The sequence below is a fragment of the Oncorhynchus clarkii genome, chromosome 1 (assembly GCF_045791955.1).
Source record: "Oncorhynchus clarkii lewisi isolate Uvic-CL-2024 chromosome 1, UVic_Ocla_1.0, whole genome shotgun sequence".
NCBI lineage: Eukaryota > Metazoa > Chordata > Actinopteri > Salmoniformes > Salmonidae > Oncorhynchus > Oncorhynchus clarkii.
The window spans coordinates 28,444,982-28,464,478 of record NC_092147.1 but is presented as its reverse complement, the minus strand read 5'-3'; the positions used below and the strand labels follow the sequence as shown (position 1 = coordinate 28,464,478).

The 19,497-nt window shown below is 38.2% G+C and overlaps 1 protein-coding gene across 2 annotated transcripts; it reads left to right on the top strand.

The window, feature by feature from the left end:
- Nucleotides 1-615: 615 nt before the first annotated feature.
- LOC139402093 (COUP transcription factor 2-like) lies at nt 616-7,994 on the top strand. 2 transcript variants are annotated; one of them, XM_071146286.1, is made up of 3 exons: nt 616-1,853; nt 2,845-3,372; nt 5,359-7,994. In XM_071146286.1, the coding sequence occupies exons 1-3, from the start codon at nt 1,409-1,411 to the stop codon at nt 5,631-5,633; spliced, it is 1,248 nt and encodes a 415-aa protein (XP_071002387.1). In that variant the 5' UTR covers nt 616-1,408; the 3' UTR covers nt 5,634-7,994. The 2 variants fall into 2 exon arrangements, with proteins under 2 accessions (XP_071002387.1, XP_071002309.1); XM_071146208.1 differs by having other exon boundaries at nt 628-1,853; nt 2,827-3,372.
- Nucleotides 7,995-19,497: the final 11,503 nt, after the last annotated feature.

Genomic DNA, 19,497 nt, shown 5'->3' with positions numbered 1-19,497 from the left:
CCTACTTCTACTGAATTCTGCAATCTCTAATGTAGCCAAATGGTAGACTGAAGTTTGACTTTAATGCAGGAGCATGATAGGCTACTCCATCCCATGAAAGCATATATCAGATGTAAAAATACCATCCTCACCTCTCTCAGACTTGTAGATGTAAGGAAAAATAAACATCAGGAAACATTTATTAGGTTAGTGCTCTCCGGGATCCATGAGACGTCCATACCCTTAACCCTAACCTTACTCTAACCTTAACCATATCCCTTACCTAACCTAACAATTTTAAATGTAAACTTCAAGGGACACCCCAAGAAACCCGGATAGCAACTTAAGCTATACTCAGTCACATAAGAAACATTATGTGGTCATAGAATGTAATCATTGAACATGAATTTACATGTATATTTAATGAAAAAATGTGAGTGAATTAGAAGCACGGTCCTCTCCTCTAAATCGTCTCCTTTTAGGACCAAGCATCTTCTCGACCCCTACCCTGCTTTGGCAAGGCACCAAGTAGCACAAGTACCGACTAGCCAATGGGGTTCAGGGGGAGGTCCATGAGCTCTGACCAGTCAAACACAGTCACTTTCCTTATATGGCAGCTCATCTCCATGGTAACATGTGCTAAGTTGCAGCAGTCGTGTCAAAGTTCACTATATAGAGAGCTCAGTGAGCTGATCAGAGAGAAAGCATTCTGCCAGCCAAGCTCCTACTATTCGCAATCACTTCCTAACCTCACCCTTTTTAACATATTTGATCACTTTGATTCTCTGTTATTTTTCTTATTATTTTTCCGTGCATGAAGGAGGTTCTATAGGTTGTGATCTTTTTTTTGTATTATCACTTGCTTGTCGGAGAGTTGACTTCATATTTGACTAAAGCATTGGCTTCAGCTGCTCGCACCACCTCACAAGAAGAAAAGGGAGAAGCAGCAATATTTGTTTTACCAGTTGATGATTTTCATCAAGACTTGAGCTGGAACTTGATAGCGCTCTGCTGCTAGTGTGTAGCCTACATCAATTGTGTGTTTTATGCTGCTGTCACGTCGCCTACGTTCAACGTACTGCTCCGTTTCTTGAATAGGCTACCTCATTTCATTATCGCAATCATTTGCTATTTTTTCCCCCTTGAAAGATATCCTGGATGGCTGACTGCAAGCGCCCCTGGACTTGGCCTCTAAGTGCAAGGCTGCGATTCAGCTCGCCATCACATCAGTTTTAAAACGTGTGCTTCGCATCGTCTACAACAGCAATATAATTTGACATTTTCGAAGATCAATCGACAACAGTAGGCTTTTAGCATTTTTTTTTTTTACTATTAATTTTGATTACAGCGTGCTGCATTCTTTTGAGAAAACAAGCACCGCGAAACCAAAAACGGCAGACAAAAAGTTTCCTTACGTTGACTGATAGATATGGCAATGGTAGTGTGGAGAGGCTCCCAGGACGATGTGTCTGAGACCCAAGGTACCCTTTCTTCGCAATCTCAAGGAGGACTATCCCTTCCGACCCCTCAGATGAATCTGTCAGGCTCTCAGGTCGCCCCTCCGACCCCTCAGACAACCGTCCAAGGACCCCCGAACAACACTGTACAGTCTACGCCGACAAACCAGACGATGCAGTCGGAGAAACAGCAGCCACAGCACATAGAATGCGTTGTTTGCGGGGATAAATCTAGTGGTAAACACTATGGCCAGTTTACTTGCGAGGGGTGCAAAAGCTTCTTCAAACGGAGCGTACGAAGGAACCTCAGTTACACATGCCGTGCCAACAGGAATTGTCCCATTGACCAGCACCATCGCAATCAGTGTCAGTACTGCCGCCTCAAAAAATGTCTGAAAGTTGGCATGAGACGGGAAGGTATTGGGATTTTTATTTTCTTATTGATTTATTTGCGCTGTATGTAGTGCGCTGAATGAATTATGTAACTGTATGTGTTTCCGTCTCCCATATTCTCTCCCGGATTCTTCTTCCATAGGCTACGCGGCCGAAGCACGCTATGGGGCCGTCAGAATTTAGTGCTTAAGACCGATCGTAGCAAACCTTCCTTTTAGCCTTCGATTGAAGTGTTATATTTCTTAAACGCTATATTCATCATGTGGCCTTCACAAACAATAGTCAAAAGAGTTTGGATGGAGATTATTAGAACTGAATCGTCCTCTTGGAAGAGACAAAATGGATATGCATCTGTATTTGAATACAAGCGCATATACAACGTTATTATGGCGAGTGTGTAGTGAAGAGACAGCTTGTTTAGATCCCACGCATTACGTGTCGTGTTAATCTCGACCAGAAAACTGAGCTGTACATAGAAAATGGCATACGTGTATCATTAAAATTGTTATATTCAATGATCAGTCGAAAATAGTAGTCAATATAAAACAAGCCGAATAGATTTCTAAGTAGGTTAAGGGTTACAACATGCAGGGACTGCCTTGCCTTTGTGCTTCTAGTGAGCTCATGTTGTTGTAGCCAAACACCAAAATGAAAATGTAAAACCCAGATTTATAACTAGCCTACTTCGAAAATGTTCCATAGAGAACCATTACTTTTCTGGGCAATATGTTTGTATCGATCTCTACAGTAAATAACAGTCATTGTTTGTAAGTATGTAGGCTAGCCTATTTGTTGTAGCCTATGTAATTGTTTTAGTTTATAATGTTGGATCCATAGATTTCATCATAGCATTTGAAAAGCAAAAGTAATGTCTAAACTGGTACATCGCATGTGTATTCCTCGAACTGCTATAGTGTAACAACATTTGACATAGCCTCCTGGTCAGGAGGATTACAATGTCTCTTGATGTGTAGAATTCAGGCATCAATATCTGCAGTTTCTCTTTTTACTGCAGCGGTGCAACGGGGACGGATGCCACCCACACAGCCACACCATGGTCAGTTCGCCTTGACAAATGGGGACCCACTGCACTGCCATTCCTACTTATCCGGATATATATCTCTACTGCTACGAGCGGAGCCCTACCCAACGTCCCGGTATGGCAGTCAATGCATGCAACCCAACAACATCATGGGCATCGAGAACATATGTGAACTGGCGGCCAGGATGCTGTTCAGTGCCGTGGAGTGGGCCAGGAATATCCCCTTCTTTCCAGACCTTCAGATTACTGACCAGGTGGCTCTTCTGCGGTTGACCTGGAGTGAGTTATTTGTGCTCAACGCCGCACAGTGCTCCATGCCACTCCATGTGGCTCCACTTCTGGCGGCGGCTGGCCTACACGCCTCCCCCATGTCTGCGGACAGAGTGGTTGCCTTTATGGACCACATTAGGATCTTCCAAGAACAAGTGGAAAAGCTGAAAGTTTTGCATGTTGACTCTGCTGAATACAGCTGCTTGAAGGCAATTGTGCTCTTCACTTCAGGTAAGCTCAAAATTGCAACAACAAAATAACTATAGAATATGTCATTTAAAGTTATGCGTTTAGAGAATGTGTTTAGGTCACGTGTGCTTTGTCTTTTCCTGTTGAAAACAATACTAGGCTAGGCATGCAATAGAATATATAAACAGTGTACATTTTCGCAAACGCCTGGCCTGTCCTAAAATCCCATAGAGGATAAAAACATAGGCCTGTGGCTATCAACTGCCTGTAGGCCTATATCACTGCACTGTTGGGCATTAGTCATAAAATGGCCCACCATTTGCATTTACTGCTTGGTCAGGCATAGGCACACTTGATTCAATTTGTGTCCACTCCCATTCATGAACTTAGAGATTAATACTGAATAACAAGTTTAGTCATATTAATTCCCCTTTCCCCCAATACAGCAACAGTTTGTGCCCCTTCATACAGTGTCCTAAATGCGCTGTCCCAAATATATACACTGAAGATAACTTTGACCCACATCATAAAAGTCACTCATACGAATATGTCAGTGGAGACATGCTATCAAAAACAAACTGTCGGTATTTTTGTTAAAGTTATACTTTGAGAATAGTTTGCTTTACCAATCAAATATTTTGTTTATGTCGTGAATAGATAACAACGTAGCATATTCTCGCCAGGGAGGGCCATACATTGTAGGGAATAGCGTATTTTATTGACGGAATAGCTTATTTTATTGAAGATTTCATTAATAAAATAACAACTTTGCCTTTCTACAACATTTAGCCTGATCACACGACGGACATTACACACATTTCGGGAAAATACTTTCAATTCTCCTCTGTTCTCTTAGGAAGATCTAGGGATCCAATACATTTTATGGACTCCTTCCAGAACTGGGTCATGACCCAGACTACCCTCCTTCCTATATGATTACATTACATAATTAAAGTGGGGAATAAAGAAAAAGTGTGAAAATACACGAACTTACGTAGAAATAAGCAATTACTAATCTAACGTATAAGCCTTCAACATTTGATTATTTTTATGTAACTACTAACATTTAGCTATTGGTTTAGGCAAATTCTACAAAAATACCTGGGGGTTTAAACAATATATCGTTGTGATAATGAATGCTTCATTTAGTCTATTTGAATCTTTATTTGATTGCATGTAGGCTATTATGTATTCCGTGAATAGGCTATGTAGACTACAAGAGTTTGCACTGCTAAGCTACATATCATTGATCCGCCATTTTTGGGGGTTATTACGGTGACTTGGTTAATACAATCGCTGTTTGTGGTTGTTTCGGTTTCGAGCCCTACTTCAAGCGAAATCACAACGCAGTAGCCTACAGAGGTCACCATGTCACAACTCTCACCCTGTCAGCGCGTGCGCGAGTGTGTATGTGTGTGTTTGTGTGTCTTAACCCAAACTACTATTAAAATGTAAACATTTGTGATTGAGTTCGATACGTGTCTAGTTGATTACAAACAATTGCCAGTTTCCAAATATAAGGCAACAAAAAAGGAATTTGCCTGTTCTTATTCACCGCACTACCGTGCCACTAATAATCACAAAGCATATTGATGATTAGCCTATGCACAGGACATAAATTGTGACTATTATTAGACAGTTTATCAATAAAATAATGTAGGCCTACTGAATATGATATTTATGTTGATATTAGTAGCGATAACTGAATGTTATGTTTGATTATACATAATCACAGTTGGATTGTTTTTTTGATTGTTTAATCAATATGCAATATAGGTTGTTAAATTATGGCCTACAAGCATACCTCAGCGGCCACAGTCAAAATCATTCTGATTTAACACCGCAAACAGGGTATGTTTTCTTTAAATTTACAAGCAGCCCAAATGACTAAACATTGTTTGTACTTTAAGCGCACCTGTCACCGTCATATTGCCAACGAGAGGGATATTATGCATTAGTAGTGTTCTGTCGTAAATATGTGTTGAATTTTGGGTCCAGCATGATTAATGTTTATTTTATTTTTTTCAGACGCTTGTGGCCTCTCAGATGTGGCCCATGTGGAAAGTTTGCAAGAGAAGTCCCAGTGCGCCCTGGAGGAATATGTTCGGAGCCAGTATCCCAACCAGCCAACACGATTTGGGAAGTTGTTACTTCGCTTGCCTTCACTGCGCACAGTGTCTTCATCGGTCATTGAGCAATTGTTTTTCGTCCGATTGGTAGGTAAAACCCCAATTGAAACCCTCATCAGGGATATGTTGCTTTCGGGGAGCAGTTTTAACTGGCCTTACATGTCAATTCAGTAAGCAGAAGGAATGAACAAAGGGGTTAAGAATGGTTAGTGCTTCTTTTGTAGAAGGAAAACGGCTGTTACAAGAGCTTGCTTTCACAAAGAAAGACATTGTCATAAATGACTGTGAATTAAAAAAAATTGAGACATTCATCGAACTTTCAAAATGCAGATAAAAGCTCCCCGTGTCATTCGGAATAAGTTGCTTCTTATCCATTTTTTAAGAAAAATAAATAAAACGAAAACAAAAATAAGGAAAATGATTTTGGTAATCCTCAAATCGAAAATGAAACTATAAAGTGCATTTAAAATGAGTATTTGGAAAAACTTAGGAGAAAAGAAAAAGTAAGTTTTCTTTTTCCAAATTAGCCTACTTGTCCTGTGTCCATGTATCTAGCTATTTTTTGTACTTTTATTTTGTTCCTCCTTTCTGGTTCCAAACCGGCCTATGTGATTCTGTAGTACAGATGGTGTTCTTTTCTAAAACCATGACTTCTTTTGAAACAGTTAAGTAATGTAAAATGTTCTTCAAGAATTAAAACTAAATCCACAGCAATATAGGAAAGGCTTATAACTACATGCTTAATGCTGCAAACGCACTTACTCTTAGGATGACCCACACTAAACTGGGCAAGGGAGTTTCTTTTGGTGTTCAAGTTCAACTTTCTGATCCAGCTAAATCATTTCTCTTTCCAATTGAGAATATAGCCTATAGCCTAGGCTACGTGATGTTCCAGGGTTGCCCTGTTTTGCCATTGCTAAGTTGAGCCAGTCGAACCACATCAGCTCTTAATATAGAACAAGGATTCTACAAGGCACTGTCGACAGTAAAACAGCTATTACAGAACAGTGAATTAAATAGCCTGCATACTGGCAACCTATGTTTAATGAACCCCTTTCTGGCTGTATTCAACTTCGTGTGTCCCCTCATGCACCCAGTTCGAAATGTTTGGCATTCATTTGCAGACAGTTCAACAAAATTATTAAAGCCTTGAGATATGGGCTACTGAAGGATGAGTGTGGCTTGTAAACGTAGATGCACAGCTATTTTAATTGTTATGTTCATTTAGATATGGTATTAACTACCAATACTTTGAACATTGTGTCTTGCAATGTATAGGCCGAAACATCAATCAAAACATCTAGTCATACAATATCTTATTTTGAAATTGGAAAGGTCAAGGGTCATATACCTTTTATGTAGGCCTACAGCTGGAATAGTGTTTAATAGCAGTATTATTACGATATCCCTGAAATGCCACCCTCTCTACACTTCAAGCATTAAGTGCCTGAAAAGTAATTTCTTATCAAAACGTTGTTTAAGTATACAACTTTGGGAACACTATTAGATTTGAAACTTCAGTCTTATGCTCATGTATTTCACTTGAAAAACATTAATTAGAGGCAGTATTGTTGTAAATATAGGTCAATTCATTTCAAAGAGTTTTCCTTTATACAAAGTATATGTGATTAAGAAAAACTGTGGTTGCCATTTTTTCGGTAATACAACGTCTTCAATTGAGTGACAGACTTAGCTAGTAGCACTGAAAGTTATGTTTGTAATGTATATACATATTACGACAAAAATGTTTTCTTTTTCATGTATTTAGACTGTGAATGCATGGCCACAGGTCGCTAACCTATTTTATCTTTGATATATATAAATGTAAATGTTTTTGACTGTATAGATATAATCTGTGCATTCAGTACACTAGCCCTTGTATTTAAAAAAGAAACAAAACGTTCAATAATAGGCTAAGACTAAACAGGGTGAGCTGGTTTGGAAAGGAGTAGCTATTTTGACTTAGTGTTCTGCTCCTTTGGTCTGTGACAGATGCCTTGTGTGTGTGTGTGTGTGTGTGTGTGTGTGTGTGTGTGTGTGTGTGTGTGTGTGTGTGTGTGTGTGTGTGTGTGTGTGTGTGTGTGTGTGTGTGTGTGTGTGTGTGTGTGTGTGTGTGTGTGTGTAAGCTAGCAATTTTGTCCTTGTTTTTGGGGCTTTTCTTCAACACACAAGACACCATGTTGTGGTTGGACATAAAGGGATCATATTATGTAGTTGATTGAACAGTGCTCTTTGGCTGTTCCCATGCCACATATGGACCAGAGAATGATACATGATTGTAATTATGAACAGTTTAAACTGACCCACGTTTTTATATAAATATATAAAAATATATGACTGCAGGGTATTGATAACGTATAGATACTTTTTTTATGATGATTATGATTATTAATTGCAAGTGATATATGTGAGTGTGTGTGGAAGTTTATAGTTGAACACAATTCTTGTTTGTTTGTGTTAGCTTATTGTAAACAAGCATTCTGCTGTAAATTTGTTCTTGGTATTAAATTATAATTTATGAATTGGAAAACAAAACGTTTTTTCATGTTTTTATTACTAAACAGTCAAAATAATGTGTGTGCATGTATGTGTGTATATAAATGTGTGTGTGTGAAAGGTGGAGAGAGAGAGACAGAGGGACAGAGAGAGAGAGAGAGAGAGAGAGAGAGAGAGAGAAAGGGGGGGAGACAGAGAGAGCGTGAGAGAGACTATTGGGCATATGCAATTATTGGCGTCACAAATTGAAGTGAAGTTGTCCTATGTCTATCAACATAAAGGAGAGGACTGTTGGTATGTAGGGTACTATATATTTGCACAATGACATTTGAACAACGTTTACTTTGGTGCTTTAGCATGTCATATCGCATTCCTTTTGTGAACGTATAACATCTCGACGTATGGCAACACTGCAGGTACAGGCATGTCTGACTTGAATTCGTAAATAAAATGCCACAGTGGACTTTGAAAATATGTCTCAGGAGCCTTGGCTATAACTGCCCTACATTTTCAACGGCAGCAGCAAACAAGCGTCTGCTAAATTACTAAAATATCAATGTAAGAAGCAAACAAGAGAGACTATCAGTCGTTTGATTTTACTCAACTAAATAACAACCCTATCCCTCTAGTTGAGTATTAGTTTAAATGTGTGTTTTCTGTAAAGGGAGATCAAGCGTGCGATCACCCAGCCTTAAAGCTCGCCTTTAACTCGGTGTCCTATTAGTTGAGTCAATATGGCGTCTTGCAATCCAACGCATGCTACGGCTCCCCGGAGCAAATCAGTGTTCCATAATAGAAACCACATTGCTTAAGAAATAGACCTCCTTCATCGAGACCCAGAGCCTCAATAAAACTATTATCAGAGGTATCCAACTATTTCTACTGTGGTTAGTAAGCAAACACTGAGTATATTGCAAAATCGTGAATTACGATTAGCCTATTTCATTACTTTGATCATGCCCATCGTCATCCCAATAGCACTCTCAAAATGATGAGAGTCTATTCTGTGGACAATTTCTGTAATGAAAATAGCCTACTAAAATATATTTAATACATTTAGCAGTGCGATATTATGTTGTAGCACAGGGCATTTCATTTTTCACATTATCAAAAAAAAAAAAACGTGGCCTATAATTATATTTAATATTTTTCAACTACATTAGAGATTATTATTATTATTCCCGCTATTCCCTCTAGGCCTACTACTACTACTAAGTCTACTATTACAACTACAACTGGACTACTACAGGTTACTAGTATAAGCAGTATGCAGCCCATGGGGCTAGGATATTAAAGTGTAGCCTACACCAGACTGTGCAACACTTTGTCAGTGTCAGAATATGTGTAAGTAAATCTCACTTCAACTGACTTCCTCCTAATTCTCGGATGTCAAAGACATCCCACCATGCTCCTGTTTAATTAATTGTGAAAGTGAACTAAATATAATTATGCTGTAATTAATTATGTTTGCCTTTGCGGTGATGGTGTAACTAAATTGTGACTAGAATGATAGGTTTATTTATGATTGGCCATACCCAAAATGTTTCAAATGTTCTTGATGCAGTCATTACACTTTTCAATTTGTCTTTACAATCTTCTAAGATCTGGGACCACAGGCCCTGGTACACTGAGTGTATTAAACATTAGGAACACCTGCACTTTCCATTGACCAGGTGAATCCAGGTGAAAGCTATGATCCCTCATTGATGTCACCTGTTACATACACTTTAATCAGTGTAGATGAAGGGGATACAACAGGTTAAATAAATATGTTCAAGCTCAGAGACAGTTGAGACAATGATTGTGCATGTGTGCCATTCAGAGGGGGAATGGGCAACACAAAATAATGAAGTGTCTTTGAATGGGGTATGATAGTAGGTGCCAGGCGCACTGGTTTGAGTGTGACAAGAACTGCAAACGCTGCTGGGTTTTTCACGCTCAAGAGTTTCCCGTGTGTATCAAGAATGGCCCACCACTCAAAGGACATCCATCCAACTTGACATAACTAACTTTTGTACACTCAGTGTATATCCTGAAACTTTGCATGTCACTAAAACTCTCATGTAGTAGTAGAGCAACTAAAGCCATTACAACTCAGCAATGTCATTAAAAGGACAATATTAGTGTTCCTATTTTCTTTCGATCTTTATTTACTTTGCGCCAATAAGAATACATTTGAAGTCATTCATGACTACACTCAAATTATTTTAGTTGACAGAGCATGTGTTGAGGTTGAACTCTATATTTTGCACTTCTGTTCTTTTATTAGCGTTGGACAACGAGCTAATGAGGTCTCCCTCATGTCACTTCCCACTGGGCACAGACGTCTCAACGTTCGACGTCTTATTTTGATTGACAATTGTTCGAGTTGTCAACTAACGTGAATTGAAATCAACTAAACATTTCACCATGTCATTGGATTTAGGTTAAAAGTTGGGAGAAAAAAAACCCGAAATGCCCTTATTTCGATTACTTTTTTTAATCAGATTTTGGGGGTTGAAATGACGTGGAAACAACTTTGATTCAACCCGTTTTTGCCTAGTGGGTTTTATTTCCTTGTGAAAAAAAACAACTTTTGGATATGCCTGTGCCCTGCATGAGCACTGAAAATACTGCATGAGATCTGCAAAACGAACAACCAACACTGATTTGAAATCACCACAGCATTGATTGGGATATTCCTACAGTAAATTTGTTTATTTTCGCCATATAGGCCTAGAAAAATGTCTCACGCAAGCTCGTTCAGTCAGCAGGTGTTTTTGATGTTTTTAAATGTTACAGGCTACGTGTGCAAGGACATTTAGGCCAGCAGAGGCATGTGTATGTAGGCTATGTATTCATGTAGGCTGTGTGTATGTATGTATGTGTGTGTAACCTTATGTGCATGTGTGCGTGCTCTGCGCGTTGAGATGTAGGCCTGCAATGTATACATTTGCAATTTCAATGAGTGATGAAAAACGTGGGAACATTACGTCAAGGCAAAGTACCCAATGATGACCGCGTTTGATGTCAAATTACAGCATAATTTATAGGCTTAACTGTGTTTCCTACTATTAGTATCACTATCAAAGAATTATCAATGTGTTGCTCGGAAAACGTAGGTCTAATCTACAACGCAATTGTCCAGTTCCAAACGCTCTTGGACAAAATGTAAAAGATCTCGTGACCATAGTAGGCTAAGCTTCTGATTTCGTAATCATGCCCGTCCCACTCTTTTAGTCTGCTGTTTCTTTTTACGTTTCTTTGGATTGGAAGTCATTTGATAAAGTAGCCTACACATTAAATGATGGTGACTATTGCGACCCCCAGAGAGAGCGTAGACTACATCTGCCACTGACTTGATTCTGAATCAGTCTCAGATATAGGCTTGATGACAAAGAAACAAAGAAAAATAGGTCCATTTAGGCTATAGATATAAAATGGTTGTTTAATTTCTGTAAGTGCCGTGTCATTCACTAGGCTACTCCTCTGGCCATATGAGGGGCTATTGGCCATCCAAAATTCTAGGACTGATCTCCAGTCACGGCCCAAATAAATCTTATATCGTCTCCCATACAAACCTAGGTGAGCCTTCCTTTCACTATCCTGTTGGTAGTAGGCCAAATAGAACTAATGTCAAATAACCTGCGAGAAACCTTATTACATTTATACATGGAAATAAATTATTGTTAGGCTATTATCTATTCTTCTTATTACTATTATTATAAGGCCTATTATTATTTTAAGGCTTAAACCTATTGCAATTACGCCGATGCCATATGCTTTTTCTAAATAGGCCTACTCATTTGTCAAAAACCACTCAACTTTTAACATGCGCTTAGTTCTACCGTAAACATTCCTATATTATTCAAAAAAAATCTTACATTTAAAAATGTGTATTACGACTGCTCTTAAATAGACTTGGTGCTACCGGCTTCCTGCGTTCTCTCTAAATGTTAGAAAATTGTGCCATCTACCCGCTATTCACAGAACTGTCACTTCCAGGACCTCCGAAGACCTCGAGCCAAATGTAACACAAAGGGAGAGACCGACGAGGCTGCTGAGAGCCTTCTCTTTATACCATCACCTTAATTGCAATGAACAACTTTTAATAACATTGGACATCTAGTGCGTTTATTGATCTTGTAAATATTCCCGACTTTTATATTCCCGATTTATAAGATCTCTCATAACAACACCCAACACGTTAGCGAATGGGTTCATTTCTTCATATTATTAAAATTATTGTTTTACACATAAATGTCGAGCTCTGTGGCACCTTACACATTGACTATCACTGGCATGTTCTCCAAATAGTTTTGACCGCCAATGTAAACTGTGTAGTGGCACAGGCCTATCTCATACTTAATGACGATTTATTTTGTCCTTCAACGATGTTGATAGTCTACAGCAATATCATTATACATTGACATAGTTGCTGGGCATGTTGCATATCAGTCCCGTTATTAATAATGTAAACGTGCTCCTCTGAACTATTTATACACTCACTTCTGTACGAAATCCTCTTCCAAGCATTAAAAGCGAGTTGTTAGAGAAAATGCAAAAGAGAGGGGCCAGTCGACACCAAAATGGCAAAGTTCATCTCGAAAAAAACTGCACAGACTTACAAAGGGGCACAAGGCTTTGTGATTATAGAAAAGAGGGAAAAGAAAGACAACTGCCGTTGAGGTAGGAGTGTGAGAGTGTGTTTTGTGTGTATGTAGCCTATATCTGAGTGTTTTAAAGATCTTCTTTGAGGTGCTTTGTGCTGACAAGGCACAAGCTCTTGCCAATGCAAGTCACGGTGGGCAACTTTGCTACCCTCTTGAAACGAATGAATATTTTAATTTAAAGTCCAATAAATCTCCATCGACAGCTATCTATTGTTGAGGAGCTCTGTGATCCCGTGCACGTGGAACAATGAAGACAGTACAATTATTTGCAGTTATAAAAATACGATAGGACATACATAAAAGTAACTGTAATAGAGGACTAACAAACAAATGTAGGAACAAGAGTGAATGTGGGAAACCAGAGAAGAACAACTGGACAAGTAAGGCAGAATGTTGTTATTTCAAGAACAACGCACACCCTAATGTTGTTATGGAGAGAAGCATTTAGGCTACCTTTCCAAAAGTATAATAATTGTATGAAGTATGGGCCTAATTTACTCCGAGCAAAAATGATATTACATCGACATCTCAACAATAATGTTAATACTTCTTGATTGCTCAACGAGTAGGCTATTACGATTTGATTATGGTTTGGACATCATGTTCCTATACCTACGTCCACCCTTTCTTTCTATTATGATAGGCCTTGAAGTAAGGTGGGCTAATTTGCTATTTACGCTCTTTCAAAAAGGCGTGCTGAGTAGGCTACTGTTGCTTTGACGTAATGGCTAGAAATTGCAAGTGACCTTGAACTGTGTCTGGGTCCGTGTTTGAGTTGGGGGGAAAGGCCTAGGCACAGATTAAGGTATATTGCTAATGCAGGCAATCCACTGTGCACAAACTGGTCGAATCAACGTTGTTTTCACGTCATTTCAACAATAACAAAAACAATGTGATGACGTTAAATCATCTTAGAAAACTGATTGGATTTCTCTCCCAACGTTTCATCTAAATCCAATGACAGGGTGAGGTTTTTGGTTGATTTCACGTTGAATTCACGTTAGTTGAGAACTCAACCACATGTTAATCAAAACTAGATGTTGAACTCACTGATTGGGATACACAGCTTGAAAATCAATAGGCTACATGTAATTGCGACATCATTTTGAGAAACCAGTTCAACGTCGTGTCTTACTTTTGGATACCTCACCTATACAAACAGCTTTGTCCCTAACTTCTGCTGATCGAACTGTTGTTTTCCATATCACTCTCAAAGCTGATTTAGGCCCCTCCTTGAGATATGCACCACAACCCGGAGAGGGGGAGGAACACCTTGCGCCGACCATGAGACTCCAAACGCTCACTTGGTAATGCTTCTTCATATCCACTGCGCACTATGCTATAGCTGTTTAAAAAAAAATAAAGGCATGTCATGACTTAAATAGTTTATAATTTTCACTGATAGTAGCAAAAAAAGTTAATTGATACAGTCATTATTTTTGAAACTATCGTGGTGCATGTGCTTGATGGTTTATACACATTATATCCCCTATGTTTTCAATTAAATTATTTTATTAGCCTATCAAAAATTAAAAGAGAATGTGTTTGAATTTGATTATAGCATTTTTAATGGTCTACTTTCAATTTAATGCCCGTATCTCTTCAACAAAAAAGGATATCACAAATAAATGCAGTCCTATCGTTTTTGTCTGTAGAAAAGTAATAGACATTTGTATTTGGAGGCCAGTTTCACAACTTTGAACAAAAACTAATTGGTTGAATGAAAGCAAAACCTAGAGAAGTGTGAGTATCCTGACTGTATCTTACTCCAACTAGGCCTAGCCTACTATAGGTCCTACTAGCCTACTGCTACGTCTACTACTACTTTGCATAGTAATAATACTTATAATAGTTATAATAATAATAATAATAATGAGGTAGACGTTATTATTGGTGGCGGTGATGGTAGTACTCAAGCTGTATTGGTTTAAACAAAACTATACTATTCCCTTAAGGAGTTGTATCCCCTTTTGTGATAACAGAGGCAGCTCCGTGAGGGCAGAGCCATGTCGACAGCAACACCTAACGCCACCAGTGTACCTGCACATCAAAGAGTTGTGGTCTACAGTTAAATGGCCTGCTTTGAAAGAGTAAGCGGATACCGATAGCATTCGCTTTGATAGCGAAGGAAGCAACTGACAATTCCACGGAAGCTCATTCCTCCTTTCTTATCCTGAAATCAGTAGCAGGCACCTCGAGCAACATGTTTAGCATGGATATAACAACTTTACATAGTTGCTCGCGCTTACGCCCCCCTACAACCCGCCGTACATGTTGAGGTGGGGATGTTGTTGATTATGGTAGGCTACGCCTTCACACGCCATCGCCCAATCTTATCAAGTGCTGAAGGAAAAGTTACACACTGACACATGAAGTGAGAATCAACTGCTTGTAAACTACTAATTCATAGATGTTGAAGTATGCCCACTGAACGTAATAAAGAAGGTATACGGTGCATTGAACATTGGCAATTTAATAACCAGGGGAAGGAATACAGCAAAGACAAAGTGAACAAAAATCTGAATTAGGCTACAGCTTTAGGATATGACATATCAACATGGTAAATGTATGCAGATGAAGAGAACACAATGGTCACTGATACAAACGACGATTCTTTCAAATACACACAAATTTCAACCAAACAATGAATGTAACCTTATCGGATATCATCAAATGTGTAATAGGCATAAATACAATCTCTATATCACTTTGGTAGGTTATTGTTCAACCTTGGAAAGAATATATGGAAATCATACGTGGTCGTTTTCAATGAAGGACCGAGCACAAAACTATTGTGAATTTCTCCCTTCAAAAGCGAGATGGCGCTATTTTGCAAACCAACCACCACCATACACGCACGTGGGGACCTCATATACCAATCCAATTCTTTGTTTCTAGATGGTCAGTGTCATCCGTTGATATTTAGACTAATTAAATATCTAACTAAAGGTTAATATGACATATAACCATAAAATATAACGTAAACAAAATCAAACAATAGTGGTTTATAGCACTATGTTGTTGACATAATAAACTGTACTTAAAAATGCTCTCTCCTTATTCCTCCTGAGAGAAACCATGAGGACTCTTGAAAGATATTCATATCGATGGCAACATATTTGAGACTATGGTGCATTAGAGTGAAATACATAATTTTGATTAGTGTCTTATAATAGTACCCTACTACTAACAAGTAGGCTAATAATGGTATGTTTATGCATTATAGATATTCTTTATAAGTACAATACATGTCAAAAGTTTGGACACACCTACTCATTCAAGGTTTTTCTTTATTTTTACTATTTTCTACATTGTATAATAATAGTGAAGACATCAAAACTATGAAATAACACATATGGGATCATGTAGTAACCAAAAACGTGTTAAACAAATTAAAATATATTTTAGATTCTTCAAAGTAGCCACACTTTGTCTTGATGATAGCTTTGCACGCTCGCATTCTCTCAAACAGCTTCACCTGGAATGCATTTCCAACCGTCTTAAAAGAGTTCCCACATATGCTGAGCACTTGTTGGCTGATTTTCCTTCACTCTGCAGTCCAACTCATCCCAAACCATCTCAATTGGGTTGAGGTTGGGTGATTGTGGAGGCCAGGTCATCTGATGCAACACTCCATCACTCTCCTTCTTGGTAAACTAGCCCTTACACAGCCTGGAGGTGTGTTGGGTCATTGTCCTGTTGAAAAACAAATGATAGTCCCTATAAGCGCAAACCAGATGGGATGGCATATCGCTGCAGAATGCTGTGGTAGCCATTCTGGTAAAATGTGCCTTGAATAAATAAATCACAGACAGTGTCACCAGCAAAGCACCCCCACACCATCACACCTCCCCCCCATACTTCACGGTGGCAACCACACATGCGGAGATCATCCGTTCACCTACTCTGCGTCTCACAAAGTCACAGCAGTTGGAACCAAAAATCTCAAATTTGGACTCATCGGACCAAAGGACAAATTTCCACCAGTCTAATGTCCATTTCTCATGTTTCTTGGTCCAAGCAAGTCTCTTCTTATTATTGGTGTACTTTAGTAGTGGTTTCTTTGCAGCAATTTGACCATCGGAACAGTTAATGTTGAGATGTGTCTGTTACTTGAACTCTGAGAAGCATTTATTTGGGCTGCAATTTCTGAGGCTGGTAACTCTAATGAACTTATCCTCTGCAGCAGAGGTAACTCTGGGTCTTCCTTTCCTGTGGCGGTCCTCATGTGAGCCAGTTTCATCATAGGGCTTGATGGTTTTTATGACTGCACTTGAAGAAACTTTCAAAGTTTGTGACATTTTCTAGATTGACTGACCATCATGTCTTAAAGTAATGATGGACTGTCATTTCTCTTTGCTTATTTGAGCTCTTCTTGCCATAATATGGACTTGGTTTTTTACCAAATAGGGCTATCTTCTGTTTACCACCCCTACCTTGTCACAACACAACTGATTGGCTCAAGAAGGAAAGACATTACAAGGGACACCTGTTAATTGAAATGCATTTCAGGTGACTACTTCATGAAACTGATTGAGAGAATGCAAGAGTGTGCAAAACTGTCAACAAGGCAAAAGGTGGTACTTTGAAGAATCTAAAATAAAAATGTTTGGTTACTACATGATTCCATATGTGTTATTTCATGGTTGTGATGTCTTCACTATTATTCCACAATGTAGACATTAGTAAACACAAAGAAAAACCCTTGAATGAGTAGGTGTGTCCAAACTTTTGACTGGTCCTGAATGTTTTCCAGTATGGTGGTCCAACATTAGCCTACAATATTATGTATTGTTTGGTGATTAAATTGAAATACTATTCATTTACGCTATTAGTTCATATTATGCTAATAGGCCTGCATCGTTTTTACACTTCATTCTATCCAGGTTTAAGGTGGCCCTTTTGTTTACAGAGCAATAGCCTGTAAGTATTTGAAATAAAAAAATCTAACCCAAGTAAGTAAATAAAACGCCATTTCCCCACACACACGCACACATCTCACTGTATACCCCCCGAGTTCCATGCATATTGGGCAACAGCATCGTTGATTCAAAGCAGCTCGTATCTTCTTATTGCTATACAAATATTTGCTTAATCTTTTCAGGGTTCATGTAGGCCTAGTTTGAAGAACATCCAGTCCCAGATTGAAAATATATCACACAAAAAACCCAAACTATCTATCGCACTTTTGTAATTTTGTCATTCTTATCATCTTCATATTTTACGATTGGATTATTCTTATTGAAATAATAATAATAATAATAAAATACATTGGACTATATTTATTTATATATGTATTTATGTCCCATTGTCTTAACATTGATTTGTATTCTCAACAGGAATACAAGGAAAACAGCAGATAAAATCAGAAAACAGTATAGTTTTTTTTCACATGATTTTATAAAGGACTTTTTTTGGATGAGACTGGAAACTATAGAAGCTAGTTTAAATATACAGACATCAAATCTAGCAAATAAACCTCACTGCAATTTTATTTCCTAGCCTTAGCTCCATTTATTGAAAGGGAAACGTGATGAACATTATTTTCATTTCAAATCCTATGTTCTACCCTGTTCTACACTCTACCCTGTAATCAAAACTTTCCTTGACAAAACATACAGCAATTTGAAGCTGTCAAAATCGATTACAGGAAATGGTCACCGACATCTCAATAACATTGATGCACTTTTGAATATTTGAATATTGAACATTCATTGAGACAAATTATTGTTCATTAATTAAGGAAAGTAACGACAGTATGGCGATACACAAGTTGCAGTTGAAATGATCAAAACTACTTAGGCTTACTTAATGTGCATAAACAACTTTTCAAACTGAGTAAATTATATTTTATATTGATTTCAATTTTATATTGAAATTCGAACACATGGACGAGCAAATTAATTTCCCCAAAATATATGTAAATTACCTGCATTATTGACTAATTTGTTTTTAGAATAATAATGCCAGATTCTACATATTAAGTGCTTACAATTCAATATATAGGAGCTTTTGGACATTTTATGTACCATAAATGGCATATGTATCATCACATGCATTAATAACATAATACGATTCAGTTATCAAAAAAGATGTCTATCCATTCTAGAATATCTTAATTACCTGGACACAAAGGTAGAGACTGGACCCTGGTCTGAAAAAGAGGACTTAAATCTAGTCTTTTATATGCTTCCTTTATTATGTGCTGGACTGAGTGTGCAGCCTCTAATCGTGTCCCCTGAAGTCTCATCCAGTCCTCTGAACTTTACAACTATATGTAAACAAGTTGTCAGTTTGGAAATAATCTTCTTAGCTTTTTTTGGAATGAAAATTAAATCTCCCAAACAGACGAGATTTTTTTCATTCCTTGTCATTGGTGGGGCTGGACTTTGGTGGACAATAATGTGGCAATTGTTGATGCTTTGTGACCCATAAAATTTGAGGGTGGCTATTCTGGCTTTGGTATGTAATTATGCAAAACACTTTGTATAAAGACTTGCCATTCGATCTAATGATAGAGCCTGCAGTCTCATTTCAAGAGCAGGAGGGACTAACATACATACACTACTAGAATGAGGGAGGGGAAAGTGACATTCAAATAAAATCAAGGAAAACTGCAAATAAGCAAGATTGTTCACAAGATGTGTGTAAGTGTGCATGTGTTTGTGTTTTTCATAGTATTTACTGAATGTAAGTGTGATCATGTACTTTCATGTACATTTAAATAGACCTACAATCAAACTACATTGAGTACCCTTTTTTCAAGGTGCAACCTCATTCACATACTTCCCTGTATGCATTCTTGTGAGTCAAAATGAAGAAAAATGATTCAAATTAGTTGGTAGTGACCATTGAGTGATGACAGTTGCACAACAAAATTTGTTTCAGAT